This window comes from Artemia sp. Qi Xiang Cuo, chromosome 15, assembly GCF_049724085.1.
Source record: "Artemia sp. Qi Xiang Cuo chromosome 15, ASM4972408v1, whole genome shotgun sequence".
Lineage (NCBI taxonomy): Eukaryota > Metazoa > Arthropoda > Branchiopoda > Anostraca > Artemiidae > Artemia > Artemia sp. Qi Xiang Cuo.
The window spans coordinates 6472441-6489347 of record NC_142808.1 but is presented as its reverse complement, the minus strand read 5'-3'; the positions used below and the strand labels follow the sequence as shown (position 1 = coordinate 6489347).

At 35.9% G+C, this 16907-nt stretch overlaps 1 protein-coding gene across 1 annotated transcript in view; it reads right to left on the bottom strand.

Annotated features, from left to right (window-relative positions):
• Positions 1–16907, bottom strand: part of LOC148943268 (isocitrate dehydrogenase [NADP] cytoplasmic-like) — a 69218-nt gene that overhangs the window by 19576 nt on the left and 32735 nt on the right. The window contains exons 5-6 of the mRNA XM_089101071.1: positions 5926–6054; positions 2705–2862 (exon numbers count right to left, since the gene is read on the bottom strand). Of these exons, the coding sequence (XP_088957197.1) occupies positions 2705–2862; positions 5926–6054 (287 nt within the window). The remainder of the gene's footprint in view (positions 1–2704; positions 2863–5925; positions 6055–16907) is intronic.

Below are 16907 nucleotides of genomic sequence, written 5' to 3'. Positions count from 1 at the left end.
TATTCCCCAAGAGCATAACTTACAACACCGGCCCCTCAGGCCCTGGGGGGTCGTTTCGACACCTGAGTTTTTGTTATCTATCTTTTTAACTATTTTCAACAGTGGTTATCTCAAAATTTTTATCGGCTGCATTTGGGGGGAAAATGACAATTGAGGGGGACCTAATTGCCCTCCAATGTCATTGGCTCTCAAAAATTGAACTACAACTTTTCAATTTCCAATCAAATGAGCCCTCTTTGAAGTTTATACGAGCATTCCTTCCATAAGAACCTTATATGCCCCCAGGACATAAATTACTAATCCTGTCCACGGGCCCCGGGGGGTTGTATCGACACCGAAGTTTCTGTTATATGATCTTTGAACAATTTTTAACAAAATGGCTGTCTCAAAATTTGTATCGTATGCATTTGGGAAAAGAAGGGAGTGGGGGGGGGGGAGAGGCTAGTTACACTCCGATCACTTTTGGCTCTTAAAAAGGGTACTAAACTCTCAATTTCTAATCGAATGAGCCCCCTTTGAAGTTTATGTGACGACCCGTTCCATATGAAGTGCCTCTGAAAAAAAAATAATAATAAAACATTCGAGCAGTATGGATTTTACTATAGGCAACGCTATAGCGTTGCCTCTGATTACGCGAGAAAAAAATGCAAAGAAACGCCAGAGAACCTGAAGAGCAGAAATCATAAGATCATTTCAAAGGGTATGGGTAACATATACGGGGGAAAACTGGCGTTAGTGTCAACATAAAACTAGCAACGCCATCTAGCATTTGGTGTCTCTTGGTAGTTTTTCAAGCTCAGTAAGCATTTTTCCCATCTCCCTCCGGATATCCATCGATAGAACCCCAACAATAATTAAAAAATTCATTTTTTTCAACGTTTACCTCTCCCCCAGAAAATATCCTCTTACCCCCTAACCTCTACCCTAAGGGCCAGATCTATGTAGATAGATACAGCTGACATAAAGTAATAGGAGAGAGCAGATAGGAAAGTTTAATGCAATGGCAGAGTATTGAACTTAATTTTTTCAACAGCGATTCGAAGGGCTAGAATTCTTGAATAATACACCTATTTTGTAAAAATACGTAGACCCTATTCATGTAACAGATTTATCAATGATTTTCACAACTATAAGTATTTTATCAGTAAGTAATTGACCTATTTTGACAATTCAAAAAATAAAACTCGAAAAGCCAAGAAAACCAATCTAAAAATAACGACACAAGGTAAAAAATTATATTATCCATATAGAAATATTTCAAAAAACTAAAATTGCACAGCAAAATCTTCAGTGAAAAAAAAATCTTAAAAAAAAACGAAATTTTCCTAGTTTTGACGAAAAAAGCCCCTCGAAAGCGTAAATTTACAAACAAAGTGACTTCTTGTATAGTTAATTATCAATGATCTCCTTGCCAAGGAAACCATTAAACAAACAAAAAGTTAATAATGAAGCAAAATTTTCACTGCAAAAAAAAAAAAATGTAAAAAAGCCTATGGAAGACGCAACTTCACAAACAGTGTGACTTCTTATACTGTTATTTATGAGGGGCTCCTTACCAAGGAAACCCCTAAACACAAGAAATTTAATAATTAAATCTGAAAGCAGTTGCCAAAACAAAACTGAAAGCAGTTGTCAGAAAAAATTTCAGCTCTATGACAAATAGCCGTTTTAAAAAAAAGAAAAAAAAAAACAATTAAAAGCAACAAAAAACAAAATCCAATTCATTCAACCCTTCGATACACATAAACAAAAACTGACATTATTGACAATTGCCTTAACTTCATTGTCTCATAAATTGACAATTGCCTTAACTTCATTGTCTCATAAAAGTGCATCTAATTAGAAAGAAAGATTATTGGTTTATGCCAAAAGCTTTGGCATAAACTCTCAACAATGCAATTTGACAAGTTTAATAGATGTACCTATGAGAGCTATATTAAATTTATCAAATGATCTGAGAAGAAATAAAAAAAAATCACGTATAATGTTCCACCAAGCGTATTTAGGTTAAACAGAAAAAAATACAATGTTTTCCAATCATTTATGTGACACAACCATACCTGCCCAGAAAGGAGTAGGATAGGGTAGAAGTTATTCCCACCTCCCTCTAATATCTGGGTCCTCATAACCCCGACAAACACGAATACATGATGCACGATTTCTATTACGCCAATCACGTAACAAATTAAGCTTATTTAAGCAGTAAAAATATTCAGATTTAAAATTTCATCAATTTTTAGTTACATTAAACAATATTTAAATTTCAAACAATTTAATATTCAAAACTGTGTAGCATGAATCAAAAAACGTTTTTGTCACTTTCAACTAAAAACTCAACAGGTAACGAAGCTTAAGCTCATTCAAATCTTTTATTTTCTGGCTGTGAGTTCATGGTCATTTTATAAAAAAAGAATTTTTGAGTGAGTTGGAGCTTTTTTTTTTCTGGTTTGTTTGCTTCAGTCTTGCATTATATTTTGCTGAAAATCGCCCATTAGTCATACAGTCAAAACATTTTCTTCAGAACAAAGGTCTTCAAAAAAACCTTCACTAACTTCCTGTTTTTCGTACGATGGAAAGGTTCGTTGTTGTTAGGAATTTTCAGCATTTACCTCCTAAAAAAAATAAGAAACTACCATTACCATCAGTATTTACCTCTTAAAAAATGGATTCTGGTCTCCATAAATTGAAAAAATAGAATAATTACCAAATCCTTGAGCAACGGTGTCAGATTGAACATCCCCGTCATAGTTCTTACAGGCCCAAACAAAACCACCTTCGGCTTTCATGCAATAGGCAACCATGTCGTCAATAAGACGGTGCTCATACCAAATTTTCTTGGCTTCAAACTGAGCTTTGTAAGCACTTGCAAAAAAAGAAATTAAAAAAATTGTGTGCATTAAAACTGTTAAAAACTTGTTTTTAATTTTGTAAAATATTTATACCTTTTTTAGAATGTAAAGCACAAAGAAACAAATACGCACACAAACTCAACAAGGATGCCAAAATACAGGATGTATCCACCAAAAAAATGCTGGACCATGAAAATAAATATGTACAATTAATTTGTTAAATTTGCTAACGCTTTTCGTCAATGCAAATTCAAACAAAAATTTCTGTTGATTTCCAAAAACGGCTACGCCTTCTTAATCTGTTTCGTACTGTATTTTATTTTGTTTATTTTTAAGTGAATATTCACCCGCGTTTTTTCTTCTTTTTTCCTACCCACAACTACCAGACCTGCAAAACTGCAAGAGAAGTTTTTTTCCCTAAAAATAAAATTCACAATTTTCTAAGATGTAATGGGAGCTTCTTGGGAGGGTGCAAAGAGAATGGATGGGATAAATTAGACTGGGATGGATGAGCAGCGTGCGTTGCTGTGTTGACCCCAGGCGGCTTAGTGCTGCGGTGAGCTGTTAGTAGTAGTATATAATTGCGTAAATTTCCAAATAAACAATTCAAACAATATGATTCTATTTTCACTGTGCTTGGTATTTTCGCTTTAGCTTGCAGCGTATAAAATATAAATAGAAAAAATATACAATTATGCAACTGATCACACAATAGTAAAAAAGCACACAACTGAAAAAAGCAACTGATCACACAAATAGTTAGTGCTACTTTCATAGTTGGTGCTTTTCTTCTTTTTTTTGTATGTTTAACTCCGCTAATTACATTTTAGTTATTAGTGGGTTATAAATAAAAAGTAATATTAAATATCGAACATATATGGGCTAAAGAAAATAGATGACCACACCTCTCCATGAGCCCCTATCACTAATACAAAAATGCATAGTTTTTATTTGCTTTACCTCATTTTCACCTCAGCATGTATTTAGAAAGTAAATCTCCCATTTTTTTTTCTTAAATATATTCATGGTCCTTTTTCACGGTTATGAGAAAGAATTTTACAAGTAAGAACTATTATTAATATGTTAATATTTTCGTTAGTGTTGGCAGATAGAAGGTGGGTGGAAGGGATTGTAGGATCACGAGTTAAAATGACTTTAAGAAATTTGGCTAAATATGTTGATGAAGGGCTGATACATCGTGACAGATGTAACTCTTTATAAATATTTTCGACAAGATTCATATATAAGTACGTTTTTTATTTTTAATTTATTTGTGTTTTTTTTGTAAGGTTTGTTATTTATATGTTCTGTATTTTTCCTATGGCCTGACGGCTTTTTTGGAAATATATACATACATACATATGCAGTCGTTACAAAGACTATAAAGACGATTAAAATTGGAAAACTTGTTCCGCGAAACCAAAAATTTCATAGCCCAATTGGCGTAAAATAGCCCAACCTGCCAACACAACTGAAAAGTGTTTGTTGTTATGTTTATCGATAGTTACTCTTTGGGCTTGCCTAATGGAACTTGACCAGCACTTTTCCGTTCCTCCCAGAGGCGAAACTGGAAAAGCAGTTGATTTTGAGTTAATAGGAATTTTGCTAACATCTATAATATCAATTTCCAGATGGGACTGAAACTGCATTTCAACACATTTTAAATTCAAATTACGTTAGTTGAATTTTAGTTACTGTAGTAAAAGGATGTTGTTCCGTACTTAGAATAGTCTTGAAGTTTGGATAATTTTTGTTGTTGTTGAAGGTGAAAGCAGCCCTCTCTTAAACAAAACTAAGGTAGTTAATGGAAGTAGTAATCAGAATTTTTCAATTACCAATTACATTGGTAGCCAAAAAAATATTTCCCCACACAATTATGCAAAACTATGTCAAAATAAAAAGAACAATACAAAAACAAAACAACTAAGACAATTTGACAAATTTATAGCCCAAATTTGTTTTTAAAGTATTATATTTTCATCATGTTTTGGTATTTTTAGATGCAAACCTAATATCAAATTATATCCAAAGTATCATGAATATTAAAAAATACTAAATATCATTTTTACTCTTCCTGGTACTTTAACAATAATGATTATAATTATTATAATATTAAATATAATTATTAATAAGGCTATGGATATTATAATTACAATATAACATATATATACAATGCGAACAATTCTAGTTAAAAGTTATTTCAGTTATTTTGTATATAACATATATATTAAATGCGAACACTTTTAATATATGACATAATATATACAATGATATAACAAATATATACAATATTATATAAATAATATAATAATAATATACAATGATAAATAACTTATAATAACTTGGCACATTTTATAATCCGATATCAATTTAAGCTACACTGTCCCGTACTTGTATTTACGGTGAACCGTGGTTGTCTCTAAACAGTGGCAATTTATCCTACCCTTAATTTGAGAATTTCCGTTTCTTCCTTATTACGCTGTGAACCATTCACACTAACATTCGTAAAAAACATCTTAATGACTTAGGTTCCTTAGTTTAACCAACTAAATCAATTGGATTTCATTTTCACTATAGTCGGTACTTAAAACCTGAGACATTTCTGCATTTGAAACATTTTTAATAAGCAGTAAAATGAAGGATAGTTAAATTCCACCTGATTGAATCTTCTGTTTGAAATTCTAATCCAGCTGAAAAAAAACGAAAAGTTGAGTTACAAGATTTTTTTAAAAGTCGTCTCTCTATATCTCTAAACCTTAATGCTTCTTCGAATGTATTCCAGGAGTCAACTGTTGTTGATGAGTTAAATATTTTTGCTGTTTTACTGTTTATAGTTTGTCTGTATTTTTATTAAATTTGTTTTTATTGCTCCTGTCCCAAAACACCGTGAAAGCAATCAAATTTTGATAAATACAATTAATTTACTGCAGCAACCCCTCTCCCCAAAGTATGAAAATTGAATGCAGGGATTTAACTCTCCAAAATTGTTCGCTTTATTGAGCGAATTTCTTATTTACAGTTATTTCACCTTCCTTATAAGGTCCAATAAACAGTATAAAAGAAATATCAGTATTACCTGTCATAAATGTCTTGGAAAATATCCTTGAATCTTCCATCATATTTCTTCAAAATTGTATTCTTTGTTGACAGGTAAAGTGGGTAGGATTTAGCCAACGCAACTTGAAAGGATGAGTGTGCAAAATCTCTAAAATGGTAAAAATAAATAAAATAATTGAATAAAATAAATAAAATAATTATAGCGCGTACAAATTTCCATCATACAAAAACAAAAGTTAGTGAGGACCTTTCTGATGACGTTTGTTACGAAAAATTTTTTTGACTATATGACTAATGACTATATGACTAATGCCGTATGACTAATGACTATATGACTAATGCCGTATGACTATATGACTAATGACTATATGACTAATGCCGTATGACTATATGACTAAATGACTAATGCCGTATGACTATATGACTAATAACCGTCTTCGGTGAAAAAGCAAACAAACCAAAAAAAACTCCGACTCACTCAAAAACTATTTTTAGGTAAAATGACGATGTGATTAACAACCAGAGAATAAAAGATTTGAATGAGCCTCAGCTTCATTATCTGTTGAATTTTTAGCCGAAAGTGACAAAAACACGGTTTTTGCTTCGTGCTACACAGTTTTGAAAATAATCAAATTGTTTGAAATTTAAAGATTTTTTTAGGTACCTAAAAATTATTAAAAATTTTAATCCAAACATTTTTATGCTAAATATTTTTGTTACGTAATTGGCATCTACGTATCTTTGTAATGTTACCAAGAAACTCTAGCACTTCTAACAAATATTGACAGAAATAAATTCAAAAGTTTTGCCATCTCTTTACTGCCATCTCTTTACAGTTTCCTCCTCTCTTTACTGAGTTTCTTCTATGTTATATGCATCACCGCACACAGGTTTGACACTTAGGGGATGTGGTGGGAAATAAGAGAATCTTTTCGTGGGAGGGGGGAGGGATGAGTTTAAATTTAGAAATCGTGTATCTTACAATTTTTGTCAGGATTATGAAGACCAAACTTTAGAGGGAGGTGGGAATAACCTCTACCCCATCCGAACCCTCTATGGACAGGTATCGTTGTGTCACATTAATCATTATAAAAAATTATGTAATTTTTTTTCTTCTGTCTAACATAAAGACACTTTTTGGGAAAAATTTTTTTGAGTCACATCATTTTTTGCAACTAAACTCTATTTTTTTATCTGGTCTAGCTCAATATAACGTAACATTTTGAGTGCTTTGTATAGAGGTTTAAATTCATCTAATTGCAATGAAAATGCTTATTGGTTGCTTTAGTTGTTTTTTGAGGGGGGGGGTATCCACCCTTGAAAAATTTAAATACTGATAGTAGAATTCCCTTTATCAATAAGAGAGGAACAGCCCTAGGCAGCTTGTTTGACCTTCCAGACGTCATTCACCTGCATTTCATTGATATTCATTTTCATTGATAGATTCCGTAATTAACGTTTTCTCTTTTCAGCATTAAAAACTTTCTAAAAACAAAACACTGACTAAGAAAACGCAACTTTTTTTGAAAAAGCTGTTTGTCCATATGCATACACTTTTTGCAAACACCATAAGAAAACATAGGTGTGTCTAGACTTCCATTCATGAAAACCGTTTTGATTTCAAAGAAGTTATTAATTATACCTTTTGTATCAGGGTTTATTAAATCTTGACCATTATTGTTGAATCCCGAAATAAGGTGATCTATGTTAGTTAAAGATGCCTGTTTCATAATTCTCTTTAAGATTAATATCGGTGTAAAAAATATTTCGTACCTCTATATCTGGTTGGCAGAAGACTCCTTTAGGGTACTCCGTCAGGAATATTTTCTAGGGGACGAGCTCTAGAAAAACTATATCAAATGACTAATAAAATGACTAATATCAAATGACTGAAAAACTAATATATCAATATGCCACCGAGTTTCCATACCCCTCGTTACAGTTGATGGACCATTAGAGGGATCTTCGTTACAGGTAATGGCTGATCTAAATTTTGCCGAAAAGGTTGGTAGATTGAACAAAACAGAATTCCACTTTTTAGTTTATGAAGTTCCAATACATTTATCATACATTTTAACATAAAGCAAACATCTGAAAAACACCAAGTGTTTCAAGTTTATAAACCTTTACATTCCAACAGGGAAGTTTACACGATTGTTGTGGGGAAGAGGGAATGCAAGGACGTTGAAATAATCAAAACTGCCTTTTCATCTCAAATTATGACTGTTTCAATTAGGATTGTTCTTGGCAAAAGTGCAATATTGACTTTAGCAAAACTTCAACATTTTCACTTTTATAAAATAAGAAATCAAAAATTAATTAAGATTTTAAGGAATAAATATCAACATATTTATATTAAACTGACAATGCACATTTTTTTCGGTAAATTGATTTGAATTTTTTTTCAGTAAAGTACAAATTATATTTCTTATTTTCTAACTTTTAGTTCTTTTTGAAAAACAGTTGATGATGCTTTTTCATTTATTATTAATTCTTAGTTTCTTTATTTTTGTTGCGGGAAATAACAGGCAAATGAGTGTTTGCTTGTTTCACAATAGGGAGCGCCCAAATGCCAGGGACAAGGGAAGTTTGCAGTTGTAACGGAAAAAAAAATAATAAAAAACTGGAAGAATAAGTATATTTGTGTAATAAGTGTAACCAAGACATTTCGGCTATACATATAATAGTTGCCTTAAAACAGAAAAAGAAGAAACTTAAAATAGACAAACAAACATAGACACGAACCTAACGCCATGAATATTCAACTACGACTAATTTATACCAACACGAAAATCCAAACTATCCATTCAAACATCGTTGAATAGAATGAGTGTGTGAAATGGCGAACAAAAATTGCTCATTGCTGTGTCACACTAAATTTCAGCTATTTTTTATTGTACATGCCGTTCCAAGTACTTATTAATTTATTAATGTATTTTTACTGACATTTTGAGTCTATATTTTTGAGTCTGTTTATACCTCTGTGTGGGATTGATAACTTATTCTCGGAGTTCATATGAATCTACACACTACGAAATTCTATTTATCTCCCCAAAATTATAAAATCCCCCCAAAGTTTTCGGGAGAAGCGGTGTCAAACCAGGTTACCCCCCCCCCCCAAGAATACAACCTTAACAATAACAGTCACTCCATAATAAACCAGTCCTCTGAGTCACTCTGTGAAGTAATTACGCGAAGTGCCATTCTATGTTTGCATATATACATTGTTGTATATATTGACTTAAGTCCCATCCGTCCTCGAAGGTCGTTTTGGGGCCTCTTCATTCATTATGTTATTGATGTGGCGTCTGTATGAGCATCTATCTTCAGTCAGGCGTAGAAGTTGCGGCAGGTTGAGTGTAGAGAAGTTGTCTTTCCATCTCTTAGGGGGCCGACCTCTGGGGCGATAACCATGGACGTGACCATCGAAGACTATTTTCGGCAGACGAGAATTTTCCATACGCTGGATTTGGCCTAGCCACCTAAGTTGTTGCAGTTTTATTTTATCAAGTATGGTGTGTTTGATTTTGAGGCTTTTAAAGAACCTAATAATAGAGATCCTGTCCAGGTACGTAGTGCCAGCAACACGGTGGAGTGACTTTGTTTCGAATGTGGCTAGGTGACGTTGGTCATCTGTTTTGAGGGTCCATGATTCACAGGCGTACATGGCAATGGGGATAATCAGTGTGTTAAAGAGTCTTGTTTTCAGCAGTGTCGACAAATTCTAGTTCCTCCAGATCGGCATCAAGGCTTTAAAGCTAGAGTTTGCAAGCGCCAGGCGCCTCTTAATATCTTTCGAGTGGTTGTTATCGGACGTTATAAGGCTACCAAGATAGGTGAATCGACCCATTCTATGTTGTCACCACCGAGCTGGAGGCTAAAGGTTTCTTGGTTTTCCGACTTTCGCGAGCAGAGCATGGCTTTCGTCTTTGAGGAATTGATGGTCATTCCAAAGGAGCTGGTGGTTGATTGGATGTTGTCGGCCTGGGACTGAAGATCCCCAAGGTTATCAGCTACTTGGTCTATGTCGTCTGCATAAGCTAATTTATCAATCGATGGTCCCCCAATGTGGCCACTTGACGAGTTGTTGAGGATTGAGAAGAAAGCGGTAAGGAACAGGTTAAACAGTTCTGTTGAGAGCAAGCAACCCTGCAGGACACCAGTTGATGTGTTATAGCTATCGAAAAGGACTCCTCCCGTCTTGATGTAGCTTCTGGATTTTGAGTACATATCTCTGATCAATGAAACTAGGTTCTGTGGTATACCAAAGTGGAGAATAATTTGCCATAGACCTTTTCTCAGTTTGAGGTCGGAAGCCTGCTTAAAGTCAACGAAAAGGTTGAAAATACTACGTCCGAGTTCCATAATCTGACGTACCGTAAATATCTGATCAATCGTTGACCTGTTTGGGTGGAAACCGGCCTAATATTCTGGAATCACAGTTGAAGATATAGCTCTTATACGCTCCAGCATTACTCTAGTGAGTATTTTAGCGGCGTGGCTCGTAAGGCTTATAGGCCTCTAGTTATCACAGATTGCTTTCGAGCCTTTCTTATGGATTGGAACTATCGTGGCTTCACACCATGAGGAGGGGAAGTGACCTTCTTTCCAAGCAGCAGTAGCAATTTTTAGGTATAGGTCAACAAGGGGATCGCAATTTACTTTTAGTAATTCCAGTTGGATTCCATCTGAGCCTGCAGCTTTGTTTGTCCTTAAACCCTTGATAGCCGATTCTATCTCAGATTAAATTGGGAATGGACTTGGATCTGCGGTGATTGAGGGGAAGCTGTTAAGCCCCGTTGGGTCTGGGAGGATCGTTGAGTTTAATTTGCTCTCAAAGTGTTCTTTCCATCTGGTTCGGATCCCGTCTGTAGTTTGGATCTGGTTACCATCTTCTTCAAGGAGGGTACATGCTTTCAGTCCCTTTTTTTTTGACTAGTTCCATCACTCGCCTGTACATGAAGTGAGAGTCACCTTTCTTGAATGCCATTTCGCATTGCTCACATTGTTCCCTTATATAGGAGCGGTGAGCACGGCGAATGGCTTTCTCTACCACACGTTTCAATCGTTTGTACATATCCCGACTTTCTCTATCTAGTTTGATAGTGTGGTTGCGTTTTTCCTCACATAGTGAGATTATCTCATCCGTGATCCAAGGTTTATGGTCCGCCTTTTGGACTCCCAGGGTCGACTGGGCGACATCGCATATAACCTGCGAACTACTCTTCACATGATTATTGATGTCATCTTTTGATAGAGTTAGCGGGGATGTAGAGAGTATTTCAGAAACTCTTTAGGAAAGAGTAACAGTTTAATTTTGTCGAGTAGTTTGGTCTTTTAAGAGGTCTACTCTGAATCTGGGAGGCCTTCTGGAAAGTTTCGCGGCCACTTTTAGACGCATTTTAAAGGAAGTCATAACAAGCGAGTGGTCGCTATCGAAGTCGCCGCCAGCCAAAATGACTGTGTTTGTGATGGAAGATTTCCAGGGTCTAGATACGAGGATATAATCTATTAGATTCTGAGTCCTTCCATCTGGGGATGTCCAGGTTGTTTTACGTCGGGCTCTGTGTTTGAAGAATGTGTTAGTGATAACAAGATCACTATCTCGGCAAAATTCCATTAGGCGCTCACCTCTCTTGTTCAGCTGGCCATGGCCAAATTTGCCCATCACGTCCTCGTTGCCAGATGGGTCGTCACCGACAATGGCGTTGAAGTCCCCGATGACAAAGACTATATCTTTTTTTGGTACGGAGTCCACTAGACACTGAAGTTGGAGATAAAAGTTTTCGGATTCTTCATCATCTCTGCTAGAGTCGGGTGCATATACTTGGATGATTGTAAGATTCGCTGGTGAGCCTTTCAGGTGGATCATGATCAGACGTTCTGAGATGGGTGTTGCTGCGATTAGTGATCTGCTAGCCTTACTGGAGAGAAAGAAGCCCACTCCCTTCCGGTGTTTCCCATCAGTACGTCCTGATATTACAAGAGTAGCTTCATCAAGTTTTTCTTCACCAGTCACTGGGAGGTGGGTTTCGGATAAACCAACTAGGTGCCAATTGTAACAGTTTATCTCTCTCAGGAGGGGTTCCTTTTTCCTTGTTTTGCAAGCGTTCTGATATTAAGGGTACCAATTGATAAAGTCGATTTAAGTGATATAATGGCCTCCAGGGATGGAGTTGTCAAATCTGAGGTATTCGCGCGATTAGCGGTCGTCGTATCGTCGGCTGCCCCGGACGCGGTAGATCTAAACGCATGGCCTTCGTCGGTTTCCCCAGACGCGGTAGCACTGGTTCTCACATTCATTTGTTTGTACATTATCATCATAAAAGTGAAAAAAGGGGTTTCTTGGCTGGCGTCAGGACAGCAGTAAGCCACTCCTCTCTGTCCCTAGCAGGGCCCGACAATGTCTCCTACCGATAATGCGCCCTTATGGCATCCTGCATCACCAACAATTTACCCATTGCTGGGGGAGTGGATTGTAGCTGGCGGGACGTGTCCACGCGCCGGTGGGCCCAACCCAGTGCACATCAGAGGGGCCATCCTCCTCCTCCACCTGTATTTATGTCCCCCAGGTGAGGGTGTTCCAGTTATATTTCAAGACCCTCAGAGACTGGGTCCCCCCTTCGTCCGCGCCTCCTCTCTCCATGGAGGTATCCTACATAGCTGTAGGACGTTGCCCTATCCGCCACCTGGGGACGCGCTGAGTGGCCTGGGGGAGGCCCCTGCTGAGAAGGTGATATACACTTGACTAAGCTTCTATAAGGCAGATATATAACATATTACTATTTTCATCCCCTCTGTTTTCAAAACACAGACATGTGTGGTCAGAGCACGCAAATTAGACTTCTGCAAGTGCAATGTTATTTCAAAACATACTTTCAGTATCAGCGTTGCCAACAAGGTACAACTGTACCGTTTTAGGTACAATTTAGAGGTCCAGGTACAATTCGGTACAGTTCAAAGTTTCTAGTACATTTCTGTATTTGTGATGTCAAGTTTCATCTTTTCCAAATTCTCTTAGAAGAAGCTCCTTCCTCTTACAGATTTTTGAAAAAAAAAAAAAAAAAAAAAAAAAAAAAAAAAAAAAAAAAAAACCATCGAGGTGACATAAAAAGAAACAATCCGCGGACTTTAAACCCGCTATCGCACGAGAAATACCCCTCAAAATTGGTTTTTTAGAGAGGATGAACATTATTGAAAAAAGTTGCTTGCCTTTCAGTTTATTCTAGTATTTATTTATTTTTTTCATTAAATGAAAACTGACTTAGAATACTATAGTTGTACCACAAAGAATCTTTTGGGTACGTTTGGCCAGTTAACCGGTACAATTTTATCTCAAACCGTTGGCAACGCTGTTTAGTATTACTTTAGCTACAACAGCAACTAATGCGCAAAAATTTGAATTAAAAAAACTTAAGGTAATAAAAGAAGAAGAAGAAGATTATCAGGTAAAGATCACTCAGTAAAGAATCACATTTCTGTCAGAATCACAGCAGCAACATTTTAAGAAATTTAAAATAAATTTCTTGTGAATTATTATCTCGATTTATCAGTAGTTGTACCAACCAATCGTGCTCAAATCCACCTCGGGGCCATACTGTGGTGTTTCTTTGTGGATGGTGAAGTTTTCCCCACAGTAGAGTGCTGACGGTCTGGCATCATTTTAATATCCTTTCTTGTTTTAGTTTAAAGCTTATTCCAATAGGCAATGCTTAGAAGTCCTCAAAAAAAAATGTCCCCCCAAATCCCTCCCCAAATACCAGTGAAATTGATACCCATCTTGGCTGGTCAAGTTCACTATCACAGAGCTTACATGATAGCTCCAATTCTGAAAATAGGACAATGATCAGTGTAGAGGCTAATGTCACTATAAATGATGATAATAGGTTTCAAGAGGTCCTTTCTAGAAGCTCTAAAAAAAGGAAAAAAAAATCTCCCCAATCAAAAGCATTTCCCCTCTCCCCGCCCAAGATCCTCCATCCCATAACTTGGGAATTTACCTTAAAATTTCTCCTAATACCCCCTTTGAAATAGAAGATTACTGCAATGAGAATTGCAATTTTAAAATTGATAAAATCAATGATCTCTCTTAATATTCACCGTGATGGATCTCTGCTAATAGCTGTCCAAGATCAGAAATCAGCAGACTCAATAATCAACGTAAAGTCCCTTCTGAATACCCCAATTAATGCATATAAATGGAAGCCAAAGCAATCCCCAACAAAAATAGTAGTTTATAATGTTCCCCCAGAAATACCCATTCAGGAGTTAAAAGAAGGGCTCTCAGATAGGGCTGGAAACACAATCCCAGTTGAAGATGTTACCCAACTTGGTAAATCTAACTCTAATGGCCTAAAAACAAGTAGATCCTTCTTATTTACCCTGAAGGAAAAAATTAATATCCCGGAAAACTTATTCCTATTTGGGCAAATCAAACCGCAGAAGGAATACAAACCAAAGCCTATCCAGTGTCACAAGTGTCTCAAACTGGGACACACAACAAACAAATGTAATGAAATTCTCCTAGCGTGAAGTAATTGTAAAGCATTCCATCCTAAAGAGTTGACAACTTGCAACAACACTCAGCCTACATGAATCAATTGCAAAGGCCCACATGAATCTACCAATAAATCACTATGCCCTGCATATAAGAAAATGAGCACTAACACTCCAAATAGCAACAGAGAAGGCCATTCCATACCCCTTTGCAGCAATGGAAGCAAATGCTGCCCAACAATACCAAATAAAGCCTGTAATGAAACCAACCAAAACCCCCAAGTCAAACGCCCCCAATGCATCAAGCACCCCTTTTAAAACACCATCCTCTAAGCCCCCTAGCTCACATCCCTATTAGAAAGAATCACCAAGTCAACAAGCTTCCTTGTCCAGTGAGATGAGGTCAGCCTGCCCCCCCCCCCTCCTAAGAAAAAACAAACCAGAAACACTACGAGGAATTAATCCCTTATCTGACAAACAGGATGCACAACTAAACATGCAATCTCCAAATATATGCTTATTCATTCTAAACTGTAATGCAGTCGAGGCCATGAATATACATCAACTACAGAAAACAAAATCATTGCAGAATTGGCAAAAATCTACATCCCTGATGATATGCTCATTCAAGCAAAAAAAGATCATGCTTTACTACTAACAAAGCTGAACATTGATACACAGTCAAATGAAAAATAAATCAACAACACAAAACATATCAATACTCCAGTGGAATGTAAGATCACTCACAGAAAACAAGCTAAATGAACTTATATCTTTTATGAATAATAAATCCATCAATATTGCTTGCCTCCAGGAGACTCATTTAACCCAATATTAATAAATTAAGTCTCTGGGATATACTATCCTGAGAAAGGATAGATCATCAGAGAGAAAAGGAGGTGGAGTAGCTTTAATAGTTAATAATAATATAAAATTCTGTGGCATCAACTTTTCAGATTTTGTAAATGATGTTGATACAATTGGTATCAGTATTTGGCTGAATAATACAAAAACTTACATAATAAGCTTTCATAACCCTAATGGCCAAACTACAGATGCCAAGGATTTCTTCAAATATATTAATAATTCTAATATGTTAAAAAATATCATTATTTGTGGAGACTTCAATGCCCACAGCCTCTTGTGGGGGAATAAACCAGCAAATAAAGCTGGTAAGTTCATTGAGCGTATGACTTCAAATAATATTGAATTAGCTGTTGCTACCCCTCCAAACCTGAATACATATTTCAACCCCAGAAGCTGCAATACATATTGCAGCTTCTCTACAATTGACCTACAAATTGTGTCATTAAATATTTTGAATAAAATTTATATAAATAAAATTGATAGTCTATGTACTGACCACTTTGCTATCGTTTGCTCCCTAAATGAATCTGCTGAAACCTTATCACATACCTCTAGATATGTCAACACTAAAGCAAATTGGCCTATGTTCCAAAATAAGCTATATGATGAAGTTACAAGTTTCACCCAAAATTCATGCATTTCAAACACAACAGTTGACACACATGCTGAAATTTTGGCATATTTACTAATAAATACAGCTAATCAGGCTATCCCAAGGACAACACCCAAGAAAACCTTCCCTAAACACGTTCCCAAAGCATGGTGGACAAATGAGTGTCAAAACAAATGGAGAACAAAAAAGGCAGCTAGGAGAATATTCATAAAAAAAACCATTACCTACTACATATTTACAAAAATTACAAGCAGAATCTAATCTAAAAAGAACTATAATAAATGCTAAATATAACTACTGGAATATTTTTGCAAATAATCTCTCCAGAGAAACACATGAGCCAATTATACATAAAGTTATAAGCCACATCTGTGGGAAAAAGACTTCCCCCAACCCACTCCTGTATGAGCTTATACATAATAATACCCATTATGACAATGATAATGAAAAAGCTAAGCTATTTGCCACTCTTTTTGTTAATAAGCTAACATCAAATAATTGCAGCAAATTATCCCCAATCCCTATGAACCCAAGTTACCAACCACGCCCAGGATCTGAGTATAACCAGCCCATTTTCAATCCAGGAAATAAATAATGCAGTACATCATATTAGGACGAAGACTAGCGGCAGGTATGACAATATATACCCTACATGGATAAAGAATCTCACCCCTTCATACAAACAGGAACTTCTAAACTGTTATAATCATGCTTGGGCATCTTCTATGTTCCCCAATATATGGAAATGTTATGGAAAACCAATCCTAAAGAAAAATAAACCCAAAAATAAACCTGAGTTTTACAGGCCCATAATGATTACTCCTGTGATGGGGAAAATAATGGAGAAAATGATATATTACCGACTCCTCTGGTTTGTTGAAAAAAATAATATGATCCCTTACACTCAAACTGGTTTCAGGAAACACCACTCCTCAACAGATGCTTTCATATTGCTAACAAATGCAATAAATGAATCATTCTCAAAAAATAATGTCCTAGTTGCAGCTTTCCTAGATTTTGAAGGG